At 33.7% G+C, this 24,662-nt stretch overlaps 3 protein-coding genes and 1 long non-coding RNA gene across 19 annotated transcripts in view; 2 read left to right on the top strand and 2 right to left on the bottom strand.

Annotated features, from left to right (window-relative positions):
* Positions 1-715: 715 nt before the first annotated feature.
* Positions 716-14,394, top strand: LOC105154736 (uncharacterized). Of its 10 annotated transcripts, none has more exons than XM_087410956.1 (10): positions 3,634-3,736; positions 3,804-3,930; positions 8,997-9,395; positions 10,856-11,078; positions 11,756-11,892; positions 11,982-12,203; positions 12,286-12,468; positions 12,553-12,681; positions 12,746-12,947; positions 13,021-14,394. In XM_087410956.1, the coding sequence occupies exons 3-10, from the start codon at positions 9,267-9,269 to the stop codon at positions 13,092-13,094; spliced, it is 1,299 nt and encodes a 432-aa protein (XP_087267082.1). In that variant the 5' UTR covers positions 3,634-3,736; positions 3,804-3,930; positions 8,997-9,266; the 3' UTR covers positions 13,095-14,394. The 10 variants fall into 10 exon arrangements, with proteins under 10 accessions (XP_087267100.1, XP_087267072.1, XP_087267070.1 ...); XM_087410954.1 differs by having other exon boundaries at positions 3,804-3,891; XM_087410946.1 differs by having other exon boundaries at positions 3,625-3,930.
* Positions 9,452-18,197, bottom strand: LOC147911002 (uncharacterized). Of its 2 annotated transcripts, none has more exons than XR_015546621.1 (3): positions 17,941-18,197; positions 17,402-17,741; positions 9,452-11,093 (listed from the first exon to the last, which is right to left on the bottom strand). It is a non-coding gene; the product is annotated as an uncharacterized LOC147911002 (long non-coding RNA). The 2 variants fall into 2 exon arrangements; XR_015546622.1 differs by having other exon boundaries at positions 17,926-18,197.
* On the top strand, positions 15,497-24,076 carry LOC105154739 (zinc finger TRAF-type-containing protein 1 homolog). 3 transcript variants are annotated; one of them, XM_087410990.1, is made up of 7 exons: positions 15,497-15,670; positions 18,315-18,598; positions 21,828-22,066; positions 22,369-22,580; positions 22,832-22,992; positions 23,154-23,356; positions 23,463-24,076. In XM_087410990.1, the coding sequence occupies exons 2-7, from the start codon at positions 18,338-18,340 to the stop codon at positions 23,488-23,490; spliced, it is 1,104 nt and encodes a 367-aa protein (XP_087267116.1). In that variant the 5' UTR covers positions 15,497-15,670; positions 18,315-18,337; the 3' UTR covers positions 23,491-24,076. The 3 variants fall into 3 exon arrangements, with proteins under 3 accessions (XP_087267116.1, XP_087267114.1, XP_011068756.1); XM_011070454.2 differs by lacking the exon at positions 15,497-15,670 and adding an exon at positions 21,418-21,437 and having other exon boundaries at positions 18,427-18,598; XM_087410988.1 differs by lacking the exon at positions 15,497-15,670 and having other exon boundaries at positions 18,191-18,598.
* The window catches only part of LOC105154729 (atrial natriuretic peptide receptor 1), a 90,301-nt gene continuing 89,420 nt past the window's right edge, over positions 23,782-24,662 (bottom strand). For all 4 annotated transcript variants that reach the window (XM_087410840.1, XM_087410836.1, XM_087410838.1 and 1 more), the window contains one exon: positions 23,782-24,579. In XM_087410840.1, coding sequence (XP_087266966.1) covers positions 24,293-24,579 — 287 coding nt within the window. In that variant the 3' untranslated portion in view covers positions 23,782-24,292. The remainder of the gene's footprint in view (positions 24,580-24,662) is intronic.

Genomic DNA, 24,662 nt, shown 5'->3' on the forward strand with positions numbered 1-24,662 from the left:
CTTTATAGCACTTTTATCAGAAAAGATCAAAAATTTTTTAAAAGAAGACTTAACACTTAGCATATAAAGGGATTAATAGGGGATTCATCAGTTTATAAAAACGTTCGTCCTAAGCTATTTTACACAGACATTGTATATAAAATTGATTGTCGAGATTGTGAAGCATCATATGTGGGCCAAACAGGTAGATGTTTGAAGACGCATAAATGAACATAGAAATCACATAAATTGGAACACTACACAGCATTCCGTAATAACAGAATACAGAATTAGTCATCAACATGATTTTGATTGGGAAAATGTCAAGATATTAGACGAGAGGAAAAGGTACTTATTTAAAGACTGGTCGACACCACAAGACCTTTACGTCGAGTCGCGAGAAAACACTTATATGTAAGTTGATATAATTAAAATTCAGACAAATGATTTTAATAATTCTCTAATTTTTCGTTTTTGTGTTTTTTTTTTTTAATGACTACACAGCAAATCTGACAATTTGATGAGCGATGTGATTCTACTTAGTGACGCATGTATATGACTTCGGTTTTACTTTATATATTTATAAGTATACTTTACATACTTTATAAGTTTTTATATTATTATTGTATAAATTAATATTTTTGATAATCATTGGGCTATTCATTACATAACTAATTTGACATTTGAATAAAGAAGAACGAACTAAATTCGAGAATCATCAACTTGGAATTTGCGTTATTTATGTAATTTCGATTTATATTTTATATTGATAAGGACCTGAATCGAAACATATATTTTATTCGTTTTGTTACATTCACGAAAATAAAGAATTTTCTGTGCATCCGAACAACTGATGTAGGCTCTTTACATTTTCACGATGGGCTTTTTACATTTTTCACTGATAGATTCTTTCGAGCCTCATTTTATATATTTGTTTAGATAGTAATTACAAAGGACTTGAAGCGATTCGATATATAGTGCGAACACAAGTTCGAACTTGTAAATCTGTAATTTATAGAATTCGAAGTAACTAGCGAGAGGAGGAGAAAACGTAGTACAGTAAATTCATTCATATCGTCGCAGATAGAAAATATATTCGATCTCACCATGATGGAAAAACATAACCATACTTTTTAGTGTGATCGAAAATGGAACGTGATAAAGAGCATTTTCGTCATCTACTACTTTATTGCTTTGATTCGAAAAAAACGGTTGCCGAAGTTCATCGTTTTATCGCAAGAAACTTATTCCGAGTTTGCTCTATCAAGTAGCACGTGTGAGTACTGGTATCGACGATTTAAAAGTGATAATTTTGATTTGAAAGACAAAGAACGTTCAGGTCAACCAAAAAAGTTCGAAGACATCGAATTGCAGGCATTGTTGAAAATCCAGCACAATCCATTTCAAAACTTGCCAGAAAATTAAATGCTGATCGTACAACAGTTACTAAACGTTTACATGGTATAGGAAAAATTCGAAAAGGTAAATGGGTTTCTACACGAATTGTCTAAATTAGCTATTCAAAATCAAAAAGGAAGAGGCAAAAAAATTAAAGAAAAAATTCGAAGAAAAGTGTAGAAGGTGCACGTAAAAGGAACAGATATGCTTCATAGGTTATGACGAGTTAGAGTGCGTGAGTTGTATCTTGCTGTGTTTTGTTTCGTCCTAATTTGCAAAATACTTGAGGAATTAGTGCGGTAGAATATCAACCAAAGTAGCTTAATTGAAAATACATTGTTGTAAAAAAAAGAGACTGTTACGATAATAAGGATCTTACGGAGGTTATGACGTTACGTTGCGTTCGGCCACGATCATCCGACGGTCTCGGAGATTCGTGACACGCTCCCGACGAAGATGGAGAAGCCCCCGAAGAAGATGAATTCGAAAGAATCCATCAGCTTGCTCGATATGCTGTCGGAAAGCGATTCCGACAGCACTGACCTGATTCTTGCCCCTCAGAAAAAGAAGAAAGTCAAGCGGTAATACGTTACTTATATTTATATTTAAAGCCTACTTTACACGATCTACAATGTAATTCATGACAGAATTTGAAACAGAATTCCATTTATATAATTTTATGTACATCTAAAGTGAGCTTAATAGGAATATTACTACAAATGACATTTTATATATCATATCATACTAGAGTTTGCGATTGAAGTTGAGATTGGAATTTGACTAATCAGAGCAAAGTTCATTAAACTGATATTGGTTTTCTCTGTTCCGAATAGGTAAATTCGAATCTTAATCTCTAATCTAATATGGGCTAAGATAACTACAACATTGTATGATGGTATCTTTTAATTGCAGACGGCACAAATCACGGATCTTGTCTAGAAACCGACATAGCAATTCTTGTGGCTGTAACAAGTCGGATATAAGGATTATATCCTTGTGGTTAGCAGCTGTATTGATCACGTTCTGGCTGATCGCTTTATCCTGGCTAGCAACTATACTGTATGGCGAGATTAAGAAAATGGATATGTCTATAAAATCAGGTAAATGTCATTTTTGTTTACTTGAGAACTATAATTTCTTTATCTTTTGATAAATAGCATTTGGCTATCAGAATTAAAATAGGAAAGGTTCTAATTAAATCTATTTGTATCTGTTGATGTATATAACGTTTCATTATTTATTATAATCTCTCTTTCTCTCATGAGAAATTGTAAACTTTAAGCACTGTTTCTAATAATTGAATAATTAAAATAAAATTTATGCAAAAGATAATATAATAATTTGTGTATGTTTTAACAGTATGTAGACAAGCATTTTAATAACTTTATTACATAAATTAAGAATGTCTTGATATTTATTAAAATTATCTCATATAAATTATTATAAATTTATGTGCTATATATTTCTGTATTTTCTAAATATCTAATATAAATCTGATTAATGAAGAAACAAATTTATTTATTATATACACTAATTTAATGTTAACATTAAATTAACATTAAATACTCTTAATGTTAACATTAATAAATACTCTTTATTATGTATTTTCAAGTTTCAAGTAGTAATTTGCAGTCTGTAATTTGTTATTTTCTGCATACATTTCCTTAATACAGAATTCATTATTATTGCTTTTTCACACTGAGAAGAAAATTTGTTCATTTAAAGTAATTTAATTTGCCTTTCTTTCGATAAAGTATTAGGTGTTGGAATTAATTCGTAGCGTTTTACAAGTGATGGGAAGTACTTTCATTAATGTATTTTTTAATGCTCATGTGAAATAAATAACATTCTTTCATTAAAAAACGCTACGAATTAATTCCAACACCTAATATAATGTATGTATAATGTATGTATTTAAGTCAAACATATTATATATTTGATTTAAATATATACATTTTCCAATGAAAGAAATAATGACGACTAAATTAATTTAATCAAATGAACAATATTTGTTTTCAGTATAATTAAGTATGTATCATTTTTTTGATATATAAATTCACAATCACTATTCATGTTTTTTTTAACTATCCCGAATGAAATCCTAGAACATGTATTTAAACACAGTCGTGATAAAAATAATAAAAATCAAATCCAATTCATGGTCTTATCAAATTAGCGCTCGACGTCGCTCAGCGGCACTGTTCAAAATTCCCTATATTCCGCAGTACGGTTGTTATCAGGAAAATCCCTCCAGTGGGGCTTCAGTCGCCCACCAACCCTCAACGAGTCGATATCGGACGGCGCAGCTGGCGAGAGAGTGCCGCGTCGCGACGCCGCGCGTCGTTTCGCGATATTACCGGTATTTGTCGACGACACTTCGTGAGTGTGTCATCCAGGACTCCGTTGTGTTTCTTCACAATTCGCAGATCATTCCTTGAGAATTTTTGCCTGAGAAAAACGAGACGACGTCGCCGTCGCTGCTTGTGCCGTCCACCCGTTTCCGTCCGCCGCGCGGTAATCGATTAGGAATCGCTTCTATAATTCATCCCCCTCGTAGGTCAAGTTCTGCGTGTTCTGTGTGAGAGCTTGCTATCTAATATTCATTCTTCCTGTTTCTCGTCTTATTCCTCTGCTTCGTCTTCTTCTTGTTCGAATATTTTGCATCCTTCGATTATTAAATGTGGAACTCGAATGCGATAAAATATAAATGTTAGGAAGGTATTATAGGTTTCGGAAATCGGATATGGAGCGATCGAAGATATTCAAATATGAATGAAATTAATAAGGGATATATTAACGGGGGATTAATAAAAGATATACAATATTTTTCTGATTTTTAACTTTTTACCTATAAAATATTTAATCCATTATTAATATAAGATATTAATTCTTAGTATTTTTTATTAAATATGAAATTAAATGTAACCATATTGTATATCTCACGTTAATAATGGATTGAATGTCTCGTAGGTAAAAAATTAGAAACACGAGAGAATGCATATACAAATAAATATAAATAGATGGAAATTGGAACAGAAAAACGATTGGAAAAATATTTTTTATATTTGAATGAAATTAATGTAGGAGATTAATTTCTTAAGTAATGAAAAAAGAAGAGGAAATTAAAGGCAGAAAGCACAAATGCAAAATAAACTGGAAGTGGTAAATTAGATGATGTCAAAAGCGAGCGAGATAAAATTGATTTGCATATACGAATGCAAAGAGCATATACGAGGAGCGTAAAATTGTCCCTGGCATTTACATAGATTTACATTTAAAAGATTAGCTTCTATGAGAGCATACGAGAAATAGTTTCCGATTTTCGTTATTAATTTATTTGTCATAGAATCATCACTTAACATTGGCGCTGACCATGAGAGAATTGGCTCGTCGTTTTTTTTCTTTTTTTCTCGACTGATTTTTATTTATTCATATGAGAAGAGATGCTTTTCCTGATTAAGAAATGAATGGAAAAAGAGGCGTGCCATTGGCATGAGCTTGCACGCGTATTGTCGCGCGATCGCGACTCTATTTCCCTTACTGACGCAAATGCAATGAATATTTAAGCAGACACGCGGAAACCCTGATGTTGAGTCGATATATCGTCGACACTTACTTCCGCAATATTGCATTTTTCTCTTTCTTCAGAATTTAACAAACGTAGGATATTGTTAAGTAAGAAGAAGCGCCAATCAAACTTAAATGTTGGCATGGTAATTCTGTACATTGAGAAACTAACGTACTGAATTTTAATAAATATTTATTTGAATTGCTAACTTTATTTATAATAAATAAATATTTACTCAATAAAAAAAATGATTATTAAATTTATGGTTCTTGCATCAAATAAATATATCTTTATATAATATTTAGTTGGTATTCAAATAAATGATTCATTAAAATTTAGAATTTTTTTTAGTGTATGTAATTTATTTTAAATACATTTACTTCAGATAATGAAGTGCAGATTGCGCGTGTAATGACGTATTGTATCAGCTACTTCGTTTTCGTTTATCAATTCAATAATCGATTTCGTATTTATTATTTACTGAATTGGATATATTTATCAGAATGATCAATATATACTTTTGAATACCGAGTGTACTTCGATAAGATAGCTGACTATCTATATGTACAGAAAGAATAATTCTAATAAAGTATCCAGCTAAAAATTTAGCTAGATATTTACATATCTGAAAATAATTTTGTTGGAATATTAAAATAATTATATAGAGGACGCTCAAGCATAATGGGCAATGTTGCAAAAATTTTGACATTCCAGCAACCAGTTTGTGCGTCCTACATAATTATTTTGATGGTCTAAAATAATAAAATTATTTTAGATCTGTATCTAATTAAATTTTTAGATGCTTTAGCAAAACCGTTCATTCCGTATAGACTTTTAAAATGCGAGTAGTCTGCAGAGTGTATGTAAGAGATACCGATGATGAAAGGCTTGATGCTTCATGTGGTATTAAATGTTAATTAATCGACAGAATTAGTCATACAGCTATTACGCACGAAAGTTCTGCGTATATCGGCGCGAGGACAGACGGCTAACCAACATCCGCTTAATTAGCAAGGTATCTAATATTTGTCGTTAGCATTGCCGATATACGCAGTTGCTTCCTTTCTTTCGTCCTCATTGTACGTTATCGCAACTTCGTCGTGAAACATATAATTCAAGTGACACGCAACGTCGTGCATAAAACGAAGATTTGAAGATACATGATTCAGCAAAAAATGCGTCCACGATAACGTAATGCAATCACGCGATTTAATTAGGTATCAATGAAAAGAGGATTTCAGCCGTGGCGATTAAGCGGAATCGATTATTACAGTAATCGAGTCGTCTTACTTATCGTTAATTGAGTATGCATGCAACATTGCTTGTGGTCGTCGACTCGCGAGATACTCAGTAGACGTCTTTCCGTATTTATCGTAAATTTGCCAAAATTCCGGAGGCCTTCTTGGAGTTTCAGTGCATTAAAATTTTATACGTTCATATAAAATTCCAAGACTTTTCAATTCTGTTTTGCAACGGTTTCTCCCTCGACATTGCTTTTTTTTTATCTTCCTTCTTGGATGTATCCTTAATGAAGAGCTGTGATATTTTTTTAGTCTTTAAACTTTACTTTATCGATAGTCTAATAAGAGTTTATTTCATAGATAATCTAATAGTAGATGAATAATATATAATATATATATAGCTACTTTGAAACAGTATTTAAATGTGAACGACAAAATGGCCTTTTTTCCTCGCACATCGGTATCTTATCGAGTTCAGGGCCGCGAGCAAGTAATTGTGTCGCGACGTATTTCCATCCAGACGATCGCGCGACCGACCCACATCATATAGAATTAATGGTTTCGCACCCGAAACTCTTTAAATTGAATTTAAAATCGCGTTAAAATAAGAACGGACATAAAATAAGAGGAGACTAAATGAAAGAATTTTTGAACAAATGAATTTTCGCTGCTTCGTTTTAGCTATAATAATTCCGTCATTCAATAACTACATAATTATAGTAATATCAATTGAGTTGTCAATAGGTTAAATGTCGTGATAATATTATCGTCACGCTGATTTTACGTAGTTAAATAATCAATTCAGTTACGAAACAAAAATACAAAAAGTTCAATACGGTTGACATTCGTACTTGTATATTTTGTTTGCAAGAAGAGTATCAATAGTAAGGTTGGTACTTTATTTTGAAGGTTTCGACATTCGAACATCGAACTTTGAAATTTCAGTATTAAAAACGAAGAATCAAAATTATATAATTATTAATTTAATATAGCTAACAGTAACGCATATATGTATATATTTTCATAAAAAATATACAAATATATTTTAATTTTTTCTCTACAAATAAATTTTTCGAAGTTTTAAAGGCATCTTAAACTTCGGAAGTTAGAAATTAACTTTGAAGGTTTAAATTCTTTGAAGCTTTGAAAGAATTTGAATTTTCGAAGTTGTCAAAAAATAACTCTAATCAATATAGTTAATCGCGGATTTATCCCTCTCTCTTATCTAATCGATTTCATTATCTAAAATTAATTTCGATACTATATATTCCGTTTTTCTTCGATCCGTTCTGGACGACTATGTTTAAAACAGAAAACGATATAAACGATTCCAATTCTTCGCTCGCGAAGCGAGGTTAACTTTTCTATTATCAAATTGGATCATCAAATTGCCGTAACTAGGATTAACAATTAAATTTCGTTTGAAAAATACCTATGTATATCAGATTCTTACGAGCGTGATGACATTTAAAGTACATCTCGTGTTCGTTATCGCGTTTATCAAATAATTCTACCGCCGTACAAATATAAAGAGAGCCTTGGAAAGATTAACGTTACGACAACGATTGCTCTTATCAAAGCCAGCTCTTTGCCTTTTTCTCGCCGTTGAGCAATTTTGATGCGGTCATTCTTTCATTTAAGATGTAATAGTCATTGTACATCGTTGCATGTCACGCGTGTTCAATTCAAATCCAGCTTTTCGATCGGTATATATATGTACATACGTGTGTGAATGCAAAGGTGATCAGGTACCGGCCGACTGATAAGAACTTCTTGCCTCAGTGACAAACGCGTCGTTGTAACGTTCGGTACATAAAGTTCGTTCGTCCACTTAGTTTCTTGAAATCTGAAGCTTAATCTCCTGATTTCTATCGCAATCACGTGTAGGATTTTTTTTATCCGCTTATAAAATTCGTCTCTCGTCCAAATTATACTTCACTTTGTTTATGAAATTGTGAAGAGTTTCTGGACAGTTGATTTGTTTGCACTGTTTGTAATGTATCGTTGTTTATCATGTGCTACGATTATCGCTTCATTGCGATAATAGACTGCTAATTAAACTTTAATCGAGAGTTTTAAATCTGGATCTTTAGATACACAACTATCACGAACGTGATATAACGAAGTGTAATAATAGATATATGTGGGACATCTTTATTTAATAAATTATTTAATAAAAATATCGACGTTTCTGAATTGAAAATGTCAATGAGATTAAAAAATAGTGCTGAGGTTGTTGAGAAACGTTGATTAAAATTATAATATTATTATACAATTTTCCACCAAGAATTTTCATTCTTATATTTTTTGCCTAATATTACATTAAAATATTACATTTAAATGTAATGATTTATAATCCTATTTTTATCTAACAATTTATTTAACAGAGCGTTTAATTCAAAATTAATTTCTTTATCAGAAAAAATTGTTTGAAATCTTAGCACTTACATTGACATGTTTGTTTGCATTAATGAGCTTTATATCAGTTGTTTTTAATTAATATTTGTGTTAATCAATTTTAAATTACTATTAGTATTATGAAACTTTGCTTTGACGCTAATTGGAACAATAATTTTGGTCGTTATATCGTTCAATTATTACACATTTTGTAATATAGTCACTTATCCGTGAAATATAATTAATTTTAGAAGCAGTGATCAATTAACGAATATGCATAGATATACGAGATACAATTAATATTTGAACGAGAATTGCGAATTAATTAAAGTGTATCGGCTCTCTGGACGACCTCGAAAGCACAACGAGAAAGCGATATTTTTTAAATTAAATATTTTTCGATATTTTCACAGACAAAGATGTAGACTGAAGTAAAGATTTTTATGCCGATTAATTCCGAACAGTCGCACCGTTTGAGCTCATATAAGTATCGAAAAGTCGTGCAAATTTTGTGTCAGCGGTCAAGCAATATTGTTAACTAATAATTAAGAAATGATAACGGAACGATTCTCCAAATTCACGGCGATCGTGCAGTGTCTGTCGAAAAACATTGAAAGTGAAGTGTATTAATCGGGAATTCGCCAAGAATATCCTAAAAAATAGGCGGCGCAGTTTTGCTTGAGATGGACTCGGTAGCGGTGACGGTGCCACTTCGTCAGCCGACGAAGAAGATGAAGAAGAGGAAGGAACTTGACGCCTTGGCACCGGCGCACGCTATCTCCCGCCGGAATTCCGGGAAACGCAGCTCACAGGTGAGTAAAATAATTACAAGGGATGTCCGAAAAATAAAGATACAAAAGTTCTTAAATTTATTAAAAAATCTGTTCACATCTTTACGGCAAGAACGGTTTTACTGAAGTATCTAAAATTTTAACTGGATACAAATCTGAAAATAATTTTGTTAGATCAAGATAATTATGTAGGACGCTCAAACTGTTGTTATATAATGTTAAAACTTTTTGCAATATTACTCGTCATGCTTCAGTTTTCTACGTAATTATTTTGATGGTCCAATAAAATTATTCTCAGGTTTATTCCGTTATATCTATAAATTTTTAAATACTTCAGCAAAATTATTTTTTCCATGTTTTGGTGAGATTATTTATATACATATATTTTTCTTTTTCGACATAGTTATCGCCATAATTTTCCAAAATACTTATTGATAGTTAATAAGTGTTTTTGTAAGAAAATATAAATTTTTTTATTCCTGCGTCAAAGATCTGCTGCCAGTCTTTTGAATCACGTCATGACCTCTTCTTTCATCTCAACGTCGTCAAACTTTTTCCCAGTCAGGTAAAAATCCAAAATATAGATTACCGTGAACATCAATGAACATCAGACCTTCCGAGAATTTACGACATCATCTCATGACATTTTGTTATAAACATATTGAGTTACAAGCATATTATACTATAAAAAGATTATGATTTATTTATGAATTTTTTTGAATGCCCGGTCTTAAGAAATATCTAGCCGGAAAGAAGTTTGACAATAATAGAGTAATAAAGATCAAAGAAGAGATTATGACGTTCAAAGGGCTAGCAGAATTCTATGATATAGGAATACAAAAGCAGATTTCCAGACTTAATAAAAGTTTGAATGGCGGTAACTATATCGAAAAATAAAGATGTATGTGTGTCAATAATTCTCAGCGAAAGATTTGTAAATAGTGTATTTAGAAAGTAAAGAAGGAATGTTTCGAAAGTAAAGGTACAAATTAAAAAATTTGTATCTTTACTTTCTAAATACTTCTTCGCAAATTCGGTATCGATTTTTTCTTCGCGAAGAACAACGTCGAGGCAGTTCTCGAGGCGAACGATGAAAAATAAATGATAGATAAAATAAGATTCTCCTTAAATATGTAATGCATAGATAATGAAAAATATATTTGGCATTAGCATAGATTTTACACCAAAGACGCGAAAACAAATTATTTTTTCGAAACCATTTGTGTCAATGTTTGCACTGTTCCCCGAAAATAAGATAAAAGTGTGAATCAAAATATGAATACTGACAGACTCGTTGATGGAAAATATTCCGCTAATGTGCTTAAAAAATCTAAAACAAAATTCAGTGCGAAGAAGGAAAATAAGAAATGATATATGAGTTATAAAAAGAAATGATGACTGTAATATAAATGAAGATTATGTTATTATTTTTTCAATACTGATTAATAGAAAATACATTTGTTTTTCTTACATTTTTATAGGAATTGTTGACTGACAGCAGCGACGATCGTTCGGAATATTGGAATGTCTCTACCAGAAACGGACGCAAATGCAGAGGCAGAAGGGGACGTGTTTGTCCCGGATTCCTTAAGGCTTGTAACGCTTTTTTAGCATGTGCCTCAGTATTAGCGACCGCCAGTCTGATATGGTTATTCATCGACGTTCGTCAACAGCTTACTGCTCTGCGAACCGAGTTAGACCAAGGTATTGGTCAGGCATCTGCAAAGTTCAACATTAAGCGGTTAAATCAAGTTAATAATTAGAGAAGAAAATATGTGTACTTAACTTGAATTATATGCAATAATTGTTTTATGCAATATAATTAATATGCAATATAATTGTTTTTATATCTAAATATCTAATTTACATTGAGATAAAAAATTTATTAAATCTTAGGGTAGAGCTATTCCGTCAGTTTCAATCTTAAAATATAGAATTTACGATAGCAAATATCTTTTTACAGTAACGTGCTTAATAACTATCTTATATAATCATGATTGCATTCTTGAAAACACAAATATGATGTTGAAATGATGTTTTCAGTATACGCTGTTCAGAAACATAAATAGTATCGTAAGAAATGGATGAAAAAGCTTCTAATATATATTTTTTTCATAAACAGTAATTAAACATTTACTTACAATAAATATTTATTTAATAAAAAAATAATAGTTAAAGTAATAAATGTTTACATTTAGGAAATATTTAATTAGTACTTCCAATAAATATTTATTAAAATTTAGTAGATTTTTTCAATGCGAATGAAAAATCGATTTCTGTAAATATTTTTAATTAGAACCTTTCAGAACTTAGTATCATTATGATATCACATAATTCTATATTTTTTTGCACTTTTGTGCTTAATCTCTTTTACATTACAGTGATAGCGGGCAGCGAAGGTGTCCCAGACGCTTTACAGAAATGCCACTCGTTGTCGAGAGATCTCCAAAACAACCAAACAATAATTTTCTCCAGACTGTCCGATCTTAAACAGCAGATAAATAATTTTACGGTACAGGTAAAACCGCACAAGTAACATCGATAATTCAATTGCGATCGGTTACTGACCGGGATGACTCATACCCTTCTGGATCGATACTTTTACAGTTGGCGCATATTCAGCAGGACTTGCATAAAGTACAAGAATACTTTCAAGCTGCGCCTGAGATGGCCAATTTGCCGAAACGCTTGGACGAGTTGTCAACTAGCGTTGCAACATTTGGTAGTCAAATAAGGGATCTCGGGGCCACAGTGAATACCCTAAAAGAGACGAACATGAGGGTACAGGATGCACAGACTACTATGCAACAAAACATTAGCAGTATTAAGGTAAATACGATCAATATTATATAGAAGCAGAAATGAAAATAGTAGAAATGAAATTAACTTGTTCATCGCCGTGTTTTTGTAGCATACTATGTTAGAATTGTCGAACATTACTCAAAAGCCTCAAATATTGAGCACTGACGAAACGCAAGTTAAGACTGACAAACTAAACCTCACGATATCTCATTTAATAAATAATTTAACGCATGTTAATGAAACCCTGTCGAGCAAATTGCAATGGGTCGCCGATGACCAAGATAAGGATCGCGTAAGTATCATGTGATATGTAGATTTTATAATAAATTCATGTTTGGAATATCAAATTGTTACATCTCATTTTTTATCGTTGCAGAAAAAATTAGTTTCACTTCAAGAAGCAACGGCGGCCATTAATACAACAATGATGTCTTTGCAAGGGGAGTGCGTTAAAATGTCTGAGCAGGCTTCCGTTCTAGCATCGATTCAACAATTGACAAAAAAGGTGCACATTAAAACAAAACTCTACTGATCGGCATTTTAATCATCAATATTTCTAATTATTATAGATGAACGAGGTACGCACAACCGACGTAGAATTAATTGGCAAGTTAAAGCAGTTGGAACAATCATATAACGGACTGAAGAACTTTACTAACATAATATTCACGACTGTGTCTGAGATGCAGAATCAGCAACAAATCAATAAAATCAAGTTACCGGAATCATTAAGTGGTGATATGACAACGGAAATGAATCGCGATGCGACAGGTAAAGTCATATGTAAGACTTCTTATATAAAGTTTCTACTTGTAAATTCATAACCATACCGTCTCATTTACAGATGTAAATACTATTGCTCAGAGAAAGAATGACAAATCTCAAATGTGGCAGAAGCGCAGTTTCAGCGAGCAGTAAACGAACCTAGAAGAAACTCGCATTTAAAAAGAGACTTTCATATTGGTGAAAATTGCAATCTAAGAAGCTGTGTATTTGTAAATATTAATAAATTAAGTACACGTTATGCATGTACATAGAAAAATATTTATGATACCGCACGGTATCCAATGGAACAATAATCCATCGTGATCCTCGATTGACTTGCAATTGCACTGAGAAGAGACTATCGTGAGCGTGCCGTGGCCTGAATGAAGCTACTTATGTCGAGCAATAACTCAAAGCGTATTAACATTGTTGTTAGCGAGAAACGAACGTTCTGTATTCGACCTAGATTAGATATGTCAATTCCTAATAATACTAAACGCAATGTAGCGAAAGATAGTTCAGAAATACTATGGAAAGTACAAAGTCGACAGCCGCCTGGAAAATGAATTCTCGGTTGTAATGTCTAGGAAAATGTTTATATTTAAGTAACAGCAGCGTATACCGAAAGTTTTCTACTCTTCTACATTTTGTAGCGTGATACGCTATTGTACATTTCTCCAAATTTTTCAGCGTGAAATAATAGTGTTCTTTAGATCGTAGAGAAGACTATATATAGAAAAAAACTATATATAAATACCGTGATTCAGGATGTCTATGTAAATACAATACAATATTATTTAACGAATAACAAACAGTGTGATAAAATGATAGAGAAGTAACTACACATTCTAATTGCGAAATTAATTAAGTTTGGTTTGCACGGTTAACAAAACTAATTTATTGGCGATATATATTTTCGACTTTCAGTTTAGCGACACATGCAGCGTACAGTCGAATGTACAGTTAAATGTGATGGTTAAAGATGTTAGTCTTTCTGCGACAAATAACTTTCACCGTTACAGATAGTATTGTAGTAGCTTAATCAAATTTGTTTAACAAAGAACGAGCATTATTTTTATATGTATCGAGGATAATATTTGCGAAAAGGGATAAAGCGAAGTGAGTTTTCCAAAAGCTTGTTGCGTCTCGGCTCTTTGGTACATACGAATTGTTTTTCAGCGAATCTTTAAATAACTATAGGCAGAATGTACAGAGAATTAGACAGTATTCGCATGTAATTATTTCGCTTACAGTTATATAGAAAAATCTAGAATGTGTCCCAATATTTCTCACAACAGCATGCGAGAAGTTACTGAAGACCAATTTTTTGAAATATAGTTTTGACTATGCATTTGTTTGTGAATTTAAGAAGATAATTACGTGCGAGTATGTGACATAAATCGGCTACAACAATACCGAAGTGAATTAATAAAAAAAAAAAAGGAAGAAGGTATTTGACGAAGTTAAGATTATTTCTTGATCCTCAGCATTATCGAGCATGCGAGTCTGATTTATTGTTGATTTATTGTGCGAGCCATCATTTATTGTTTAATGAAATTCTGAAATGCTAAGTCAAGCGGAAGAAACCTGATCATAATTTTTATATAAAGGATCCCGTATGTGTGTTGCGTGTACTGTATGTGTGCATGCGTGTGTTAATGCGTGCGCGCACGCGCGTGTGTGTGTAGAAAATTAATTCCGATGAAATAAGTTAGCTTTCATATATAATACAGCTTATAATGTGATAAATAGAAGATATAGACATAATGTTCGATAATGAATAATTTTTGCTATAATGTATCAGTGGTGTAAAACTTGTGCTTGCAGAGCATCTTTAATACACTATGTGCATTTTCCAACAAAAAACACAGATAATACAATATAATAGAGTGAATCATTACATCCTTGTTGTTTTTCAATGTTAAAGCTCAAGTAATCTATGTTATACTAATATACTATATCTCTCTTGCTGGAAAGCATCATTTAGCTTAGAAACTATTCATGTTTGAGTCTTGTGTCTATATACTGATATTCATAATTAGTTCTTATAGATATTTGAAACTATCTTAAATACAGTCTCAAAGTGTCATAAGTTAATCACAGAGCCGTATTAGCATTTTAAGATATTACTTAAGATAATCTTGAAATAAGAACCAACTATGAATATCTCAACTATGATATTTTTTGTTAGTTATATTATACATATTATAGGTTACATTATACATGAAAACTAACTCATTTTCAGGATCTAATTTTTTATGTAATTAGTGCAAGTCTTTTATTTTGCGAATGTTCAATATTCCATATTCATGCCCTCATCAATTTTCTATTTCCTAAACAACGTTGATTTAGGAATTAAATGCGTAATCTCAGCATTAATTTTCTTTTTGTTTGAGGACAGATGCGAATTTTCTTTGTCATTGATTTGCGTTTCTCCAAGGAACGCAGCCTTCTTGACGCCCTCATGGACTCCCTCACGGGCTCACCATGCATCTCGGTATGCCCCGCTCGCATGCCGTTGAGCCTCGCGCGATTGGTCGAGACTCGTAATTCTGTACGGTGCATCTGGTGCAGCAGATGCGGCGTGTCCCCATAATCCAAGCTTCTCATCTCACTTGTGGACGATTCGATCGCGACTGGATTCTTCTGATCGTGTAGTCACTGTTATCGCCGTTGAGTGGCCGTGTAATTTGACGAAAATTTGGTGCCCGGATACGAGAGTGCTACAGGTAAGTACGAGATTACGTTAAAGATTCAGTTAAAGTTAAAGTTGACACCCATTTTATCACATTTTATTGTGATTTTATCTTGAACGTGAGCCTCGTACTTTTTTCTTGTTGATTTAATTTAGAGCAAGTTGCTCATGTGTTTCATAATTTTATGCACCGCCAAATTTATATATTTGTTAAACATAATTTTGAATAGAAAATTTTTTAATGCATTTCTCTGATTTCTGCTGGCTGTTTCTAGGTAGATCGATACTTTTATTCGTATATCCCACGCGGGCGTCTAACAGTCGCTTTGTTCCGATCGTATACTACGCATTACTATTGTTCGGGAAGTCAAGCTTGAAGGTCATGTTATTGGATAAAGGAGGATAAAATGTCTGAGCCATTCATCGATAGAATTTTTTCAAAATCCGCAAGTGATTGTTCTTTTCATTTCACTTGAAAACCAGCATTCTTATCCTATCTTGAACATCTTGATACTGATGACAAAAGTCGCGACTTTCTGAAATGAGTCATCAGTTAGTTGGCACGTTATCGTTATCATCGCGATTTGTTGTGCGAAATTAGTATTGCGTCTTCATGTAGACCGAAGTGAATCAAAAGAGAGACGAAATCCGGGAAGGAGATTATCGAAAATACGGCGCGTTTAGATGTAAACAAAGCGTTCGCTCGATCACTGACCCCGTCGTGCTTCCGATAGCCCCGAGCGATCGATTGGTCCGTGATTTTATTACACGATTGAGACTTCATTCTAATAATAGTTATTCGATCGAATTATTCCATCTTGGCGTACAGTATGTATATTTTGATTTTTATGTACATATGTGTTTTTCGTTATTGTAACTCTTTTTAGTTTATCTCGTTTCCTGTCTGGAGATCACTTTTATTTATATGGAAAGGGGAAAGGGTTGCTGCATGCCTATATTTATCTCACCCACGTTCTTTATATTTTCAAAAATCATTCTCTTTGCTTTCTAAAGCGCGAACTAAGAATTAATTAGTAACTTATTATCAAACTAAAATTATGTTTCAATAATGTTGTTTTATTTTATGATAATAAATAAATATATGAATACATATTATTATATACACATATCTGTGTATTGTGCGTACGTGCGTGCATGCATGTGTATGTATGTGCGTGTACATGCGCGCGCGCGCGTGTGTGTGTGTGTGTGCGTGCGTGTATGTGTATACGGAGACTCCGTCATATTTAAAATATATATTTTAAATAAATTTTTGGAATCTTTTTTATATTTTTTATTTTAAATAAGTCATATCAATGGCGTAGTTTCCAGCGAGGGTTTAATCCGGATTAGAATGTAAGAACCAACCAACCACTGTTATAGTCGAACGGCAAAGGAATGCTCGACTGTAGTTGGTTGGTTCTTACATTCTGATCCGGATTAAACCCTCGGTGGAAACTAGGCCAATTATATACACATAACATACACAATATATATATTATACATTATATATTGTGCATGTGTATATATACATTTATTATTATATTACATAACACACACATATACACTACATATATACAAATGTGATATAAATATATGTATATATTTATTTATTTATTTATTTTATACGGTTCTTCTGACTTTTCGAATTTTTCATTCTCGAGGCCAACCCTCCGACAACTCCCCAACGTAGTTTTACATTCAGGTTGAGCCCAGTTTTAAATCCCTTGGCACGCGTAAACAAAGCGACGTAGCGTTCACTGACCTTCATCAACCAATATGCGATGTACGTCCCGTTTCGAGCTTTCGTGGATCCGAGTTTTGCTTCATCCTCCATGATCCATCCGCCTCGTTCGCATAATCAATTCCCAGCCGCGAATTCCCGTGCCGACGTTCCAATGCTCGATCGATAAGATAAGAATCGATTGTTCTCCTCGATCGACATTCGCCGAACTTCAGGACCTCGATCGCGAAGAATTTTTGGGCGACATAACCTCATTCTGAGATATCTGTCCTCAGTCCCCACGTATATACATCATGCGATCGCGTGAAACGTCCGTATGAAGGCACGATTGGAAAGAAGATCAAGGATTATATCTCGAAATCTGCACAATTTATTAAGTTAAATTAATTTTGAATACTCTATATATATATATATATATATATACAGATATATATATATATATATATATATACACACGTATGTATATATGTACGTATGTATATATATATATATATATATATATATATATATATATATATATATATACACACGTATATATTATGTACATATATTTTGTGTACAGTGTTTATATGTACGAGGTTACTCGCACTTATGTCAGGGTTATTCTAAAAGAAAAAAAAATTGTTAGCTCCCGTCGCGGTACAGTCAGCACTCAGCACGCTAGAGCATCCGGCACGCTAGAGTTCCGGGTTTCGGGTGCTGCTAATACATCCCGAAACCCGAAATTCGAAATCCGAAAGGGTGAGAAAAAACGCAGGGAAGGGAAAGAGAGACGGAAAGGAACAGTGCGCGCATTGCATTACGTCAGGTCAGGACGAGTGACAGCGAAAGAGAGAGAGAGAGAGAGAGAGAGAGAGAGAGAGAGAGAAAGAGAAGTGTAGGAGGTGGAGGAACGGCGTCTCTTTACATCTGCGCATTTCTCGCGTTCGCTCAGGGGAAAACTCCAAAACAAGCAACATGGCGGATCCGAGCAACGAGCCCGCATCGTCGAGCGGCGTCGTGGAGCAGGTAGCCGCGACAGCGGCGGCCGCCGTCGTTGCGGCCCCGCTACGCGAGGAACACGACAAGCCCGAGGACTTCCACGAGCCTGACAAGAAGCGGCGCAGGACAGTTCGCGCCGAAGACGCCGCGAAAACGGAGCAGAAGCTGGAGCACCGTCTGGGCGGCATCCTCTGCTGCGCAGTATGCCTCGATTTGCCTCGCGCGGCCGTCTATCAGGTAGGTCGGTCCTCCCTTCTCCTTTTCCACCTCCTCTGCCTGGGAGGTCTGGCATGTAACGAGCAGCTCGTGTCGTTATCGGAAAGATAAATAGAAAAAAAACCTGTCCTCAAATTTATGACGTCTGAAATTCGCGAGTCGAGACGCGCCAGACAATCGCAATGTGCGATACCACCTTTCCCCTCACATCCCGCGTCGTCCTACTCGTGTGGCAGTCCATCGACCCGTTTGAGGTCGATTTTTAGAGCGACATTACGTAGAGACGAGATGGTCGCGCGATCTGATCCACGAGCCTCGTTTCCTCTGCGGAAGATCAGTCCAGGTCGTTTGTCGTGGACACAACCTGCTAGATACTCGCCAGGTACAAGTGTGGTCGTCCATCTAAGAGAAGGCTCTGTCTTACATCGCCCAAGTTGCATCCTATTCATACCGCGTCGATGATCCTTCCGAAAGAAGTGCGACCGAATCGATTATAAGCTGCAAATATCTCGTATTGGAACGTACGCTTTTAATTCTGAGAAAGTTTGTATATACGCCATGCAAAAGCAGAATCTTTCATCGCGTTATTATATTGCTACTTTACTATTCACAGCAAACTGCGTTTCTTCTCCTCCTCCTCCTCCTCTTCCTTTTTCAACTTTATCCCTCTACTAAACATTCTTTTTTTTCTCTCTCTCCGATTCCATCTTTTACTTTTCCTTATTTTTTTTTCGCTGTGACAAGTCGAAGTGGTTTGCAATCTAGGTATGGAACTAATGAATCGTCTCTGTTGAATAGTTACATTTTTTTTCTATTTTGTTATTGGCAGTCTAAATGTGACAATCGTAACATGGATCTCGATACTGAGCTGATCAGTGCCAAACATGGATCTCTCTTTATGTATTTTTTGTTGACAATACTAAAATACACGCCGAAAACCCGAAAGTATAGCCGTAATATAATCATACAGTCCCCTGTTTTTCATAAACTGAGCTTTATACACAGGTTGAATAATGAGTTTGTCTATTGAGACAAGACAAGACATGTTAAGTTTTCCGCAGGTAGGTGACTTTATATTTTTTTCTTTATATTAAAAAAAAATGATTGAGTTCAGCAAACTCAACAGTTGAGTGAGCACTCATTACTATTGATGTATTCTTCTAGATCTAAAGTCTGATTGGGGATGATCCGGAAGAATACATTAATAACAGCGAGTGTTCTCAACTGCTGAGGCTGCTAAACGCAGCAAAAGACATGGCTGCTGATATATTTATCAGTGAATCGCTGTGTGGCAAACTTGTGTGATGTACGAAAGAAATTTTCTCTTTTGCAATATATTCACAGATTTGAAATATTAAAGCTAAGACACGTATACGCATATCTTTGCTTTGAGAGATCAAATATTTCACTTATTTAAGAAAGAACATTTTTTCCTAATATGAATAGTTACACGTAAAATTTTCTATGTGCGCATTTGCTATATTTTCGCAGTTAATTATATTGGTTCCCTCATTATAACTGTGCCTGCGTATAACGCGGTATTCATAATTAATTTCAACTACTGAAGAGAGAGATATAGGTAATACCTCTTGGAATCCCTAAATAGGTACCTTAAACAACGTCAGGACGCTTAATATTATTATACAGTTATTTTGACAATATTATTGATACTCTCTTTGAACAGTTCAAAACTGGAAGCTCAATATAGCCATCAGATAATCAATAATATTGTGCAGTATCATGTTGTATAATAATATGAGTTGTCTAGGAGCTACTTTAAAGAGAATGTAAAGCAGCATTCTCGAGTTGTTGTGTGTATGCATGCAGCTACTCATACTTGTTTAGAACGTTGATCGCAAGAGGGATACACGGTGAACTGTTTGTTGATATTCCCTAGAACCCGTTCCGTTAATTTTTCATCTCGATACATTTTTCTTTAGAATACCGACGCGAAATATATGGCGTAAAGGGATTTATAATAACTATTGTAACGTAATACGAGAGGTTGTATCAGCTATTCTCATATTCTTAATTAATGTTAAACGGACATGTGTGTAAACTCATAGTGTAAAGTCCCTTATGCAGATGCACGTAGACGTTTTCATTTATAACACTGAAGACTTATATTCATTGTATTCTTTCAGTTGTAAATTTCTACAAACACTCCACACACACTCTGCCCCTTTTCTTTTTACATAGAATCTATCGCATTTATAAAAAACGATGTTTCTGTGATTCACAGAATAGCGGGGGTTGGAAGCCCCGTGTTTCACTTATATCTCTATTAAAACGGTTAGATAAAATAGTGAAGTACTTAAGATTTTAGATCTTTGTAGTTCTTTAGTATATAATATATTTGATATTTGAATCTTATGAAACGTATATAATAAATGATATTTGAATCTTACGAAACGCTATGTTTAATATAAGAAACTATCGAGAGGCAGGGAACATATTCAGAGAGAGCAAATGAGAATATAAAGGCTTATTGTTAAATTAATGCGAAACCGATGTCCATCAGTTATAGTCAACAGCGAGAGAGTGAGAGTGAGGGAGAGAAAGCGAATACAGAGAAACAAGACAAAGATCTGTACAAACTGTATAGTGCAAAACAAAAATAAATATTCTTAAAGGTTATTAGTTAGTTATTTCGCATAAAACACCCCTTTTCACTTGTCCCACTGTGTCATCATCCTTGTTTCTTCCTTTCTGTCATTGATATATTGATATTGTTTAAAGTAATTTCTTAGAGAGTACTCGTGATAACTTAAACAGACCATTTTGATAAATACATGTTGATAGTTGTGATTAATGAGTATCCGTACGATTTTGTGTTTCAGGTTTAAACTTCAAAGTGATGGTAATATACATAGCATTAATTTTTTGGTTCTATTTGGGTTTAATTCTGGGAGTTCTGTAGTATACGCAAATAAGAATGCGAAGCAGAAAATGAATATGCATAACAAAATGTTGAGTAGAAAAAAAATCGATTTGTTGTTAATGTATACATTGAATAATGTTGGCTATATGTTTCTTATGAAAAGTCATTAAAGTTTGTAATTTAGAAAGTTATATATCTTAAATAACATACATTCGTTTATGAGCATATAATGTACATATATGAGAGAATTAGGTGTTTAATCTTCTAACATATAAAAAAAGAAAGTTTAACAAAAGAATATTAATAACACAGCATATAATAATAATACAGCAAGAACGTTAATAATACATGCTGCAATGATGTTCACAGTGTGCTAATGGACACTTGATGTGTGCTGGTTGCTTCACTCATGTCCTCGCAGATGCCAGGCTGCGGGATGAGATGGCAACATGTCCCAACTGCAGAATCGAAATCAGCAAAACCACCGCGTCACGAAATCTAGCAGTCGAAAAAGCCGTGTCTGAGTTACCTGCTGAATGTCAATATTGCGCGAAGGAATTCCCACGAAATTCCTTAGAACACCATGAAGAGGCTATGTGTGAGGAAAGGTAAATTCGTAAGGCAAAATTTACAATTTTACGAGGATTTCTCATTGACGTCTCTAACTGTAATGCAACTGATCTCTTTATAATATAATTACAGGTGAACTGCGCAAATACATAGGCAATTTATTTATGTGTACATAACTTCTCTAAGTTTCCTAAAATTTAATATATGCCTTGCATTAGAAATGCATGTAAAAATCCCAAAATCCTACATAAAAGTTGTCTCTCAACCTTCTATGTTCTCCTGTTGTACAACATATTTGTGTACGTGTATGCTCATATCCAATGTCTAATTACTTGTACAGGATATCTAGTTGCAAATATAGTAGAATCGGTTGTCCGTGGCGAGGCCCGAATCACGAGATTCCGGAACATGAAAGCCACTGCGTTCATCCTCATCGTACGGGTGCGGACGTGATGGAGGCTTTGTGTGAGATCGATGCTCGTACCTTGGAAGAACGTAGGCTCTATGACAATGTCTTTGATCTTTTGTCCTACGAGAAAATCACGTTCAACGGTCTGTATCAATTCTTGAGCATTATTATATAACGTTAGACAAAATATGTTAAAATAATCTGTAGATTATTAGATAGAAAATGTATTTTTTTTCCTAGCAGCAACGGAAACTACAATTGCATAAATAACTTTTTTGTATCATGATATTAATTTTACTCTCTTGATTTACTTTTTTATCGTATCTTCTCTTTCTTTTGTAGCTACAGATGCTCGAAGATTTATCAATTATCTGTAAAATTTTATCATTTGTAGATTTACAGATGAAGCCATATCGCACTGATGAATTTATTCACAAACTATTTTACGAAACCTCTCGATTTGGCGCTTTCAACAATCAATGGGTAGTAAAGGCCAGAATCAACAGTAATCAACGCGATCCTACTCAAAGTTCAGAGCGAGACATAACTTACCAAGTACGAAAAACCGCATGTCTTTATAATTTCATAGAAAACTTTAAGTATCGTTATTCATATACGTGCGCGTGTATATGAGTTAAGAGTAAAAGAGATTATTGAAATATAAATCCGATAATGATATAGATATTGTGATCTAAGTATGAAAATATGTTTCGTAGCTGATATTAAAGACAAAAACTACTTATCCGCTACCAGTTTATTACTTGATCTTGAAAGGCCCGTTCGGCGATATGAAGGTCCATCCGAGAATTCACAGATTCGAATTCACCGAGCAAGAAAACGAGAGTCCGTATTTTACGTTACCTCTACCGGACACGGCGGAATGCAATAGACTTCTTGCAGCTAAAGCCATCAGTTTTAGGTAAAAGATTGATCCTAGAGAAGAGCTACTGTAGAGTTACTTTATTACAATATAATACACAATAGAGTGTAATTCATATGTACAGCGTGTAATTTTTCGTTTGCAGACTAATAATGTTCCTGGCGTCTAAGTAGCTTACAACGATGTATCTATTGTCAAGATTTTGTCACAAATGGAATCGATCTTCGACGAGATCTTCTAGACGTAATGACAAATAACAATTATAGAGATCACAGAGATTTATAATCGTTTACAGTAGCGAGAGAGAAATATTGATCATGATAATGATAATGATGACGAAAAGAGAAGTGCTAATATCACTGTAATGTTTAAAAATATATGTTGAGTATGTTGACGAAAACAAATATGTATAAAATTAATACAATGTGACATATATAAAAAGCACTAAAAAGGTAATATAAGTATTTGAGGTTGAATTACTTTATATTTCCCTTTTACATCAAACTTTTACATTAAAAAGAAAAAGAATAAACTAAAGATTAGAGAGTAGTTTATGTAGATCATTCTTAAAAGATAAATTATTGTATTATTGTACGTACTAATTGTGTTATACCCCAAGGTTAAAAGCTAAATGATCAGTATCTTAGCTAATTAATTTACTATACATACCCCTGTCCATGAAGAGCCTATCGTATTTCTTTTATTTAAATAAATAAAATGCTATTGATGTAAAATTCCGAATAAAAGTTATAATTGTAATATGACTAAAACTACTTTATTACATCCAATTCACATTAATGTAGTGTTATATCGTTTTTATACATCGAAAAACAGTATCGAACAAAAAGTAGTGTCTCTATGATCATTCTTACTTTTCTAATTTGTGACGCGTGTACCACATTGGATATTTTTTTCTCTATAATTTTCAATTGCAATCTTTTTATCTTTTTATCCTAAAAAAGAGCTAAATATTAATTATGATAATTCCGCCAAGTTGATGAAGGTGTTGTTGCTTGTTTTTGAGCCATTTGTATTATTCGGTGGAAAGATTAATGGATTGAGATTGTTCTCAAGTTGGCTGCTACTAAGCCTGCGATATTTCGGCACGACCAATCTAGAATCAGGTTCCGAACAACCGGTCAACCAGTAAGATGTCACTCTACCCTTTCCCTTCAACTCCACCTCTCCTCTAAGCTCAAGATCGAATGTCCCGAACTTGTCCAAGATATTCTTCGTCGTTTTGGAGACGTGTATTCTCAAAGCTGTGAAACAAATTATATAAGTTAAGCTTATATTTAATTTCTATATTTAATTTTCTACATAGGATTAAAAACTTTAACGGAAA

Source organism: Acromyrmex echinatior, chromosome 1, assembly GCF_024713525.1.
Source record: "Acromyrmex echinatior isolate Ae372 chromosome 1, ASM2471352v2, whole genome shotgun sequence".
Taxonomy (NCBI): Eukaryota; Metazoa; Arthropoda; class Insecta; order Hymenoptera; family Formicidae; genus Acromyrmex; species Acromyrmex echinatior.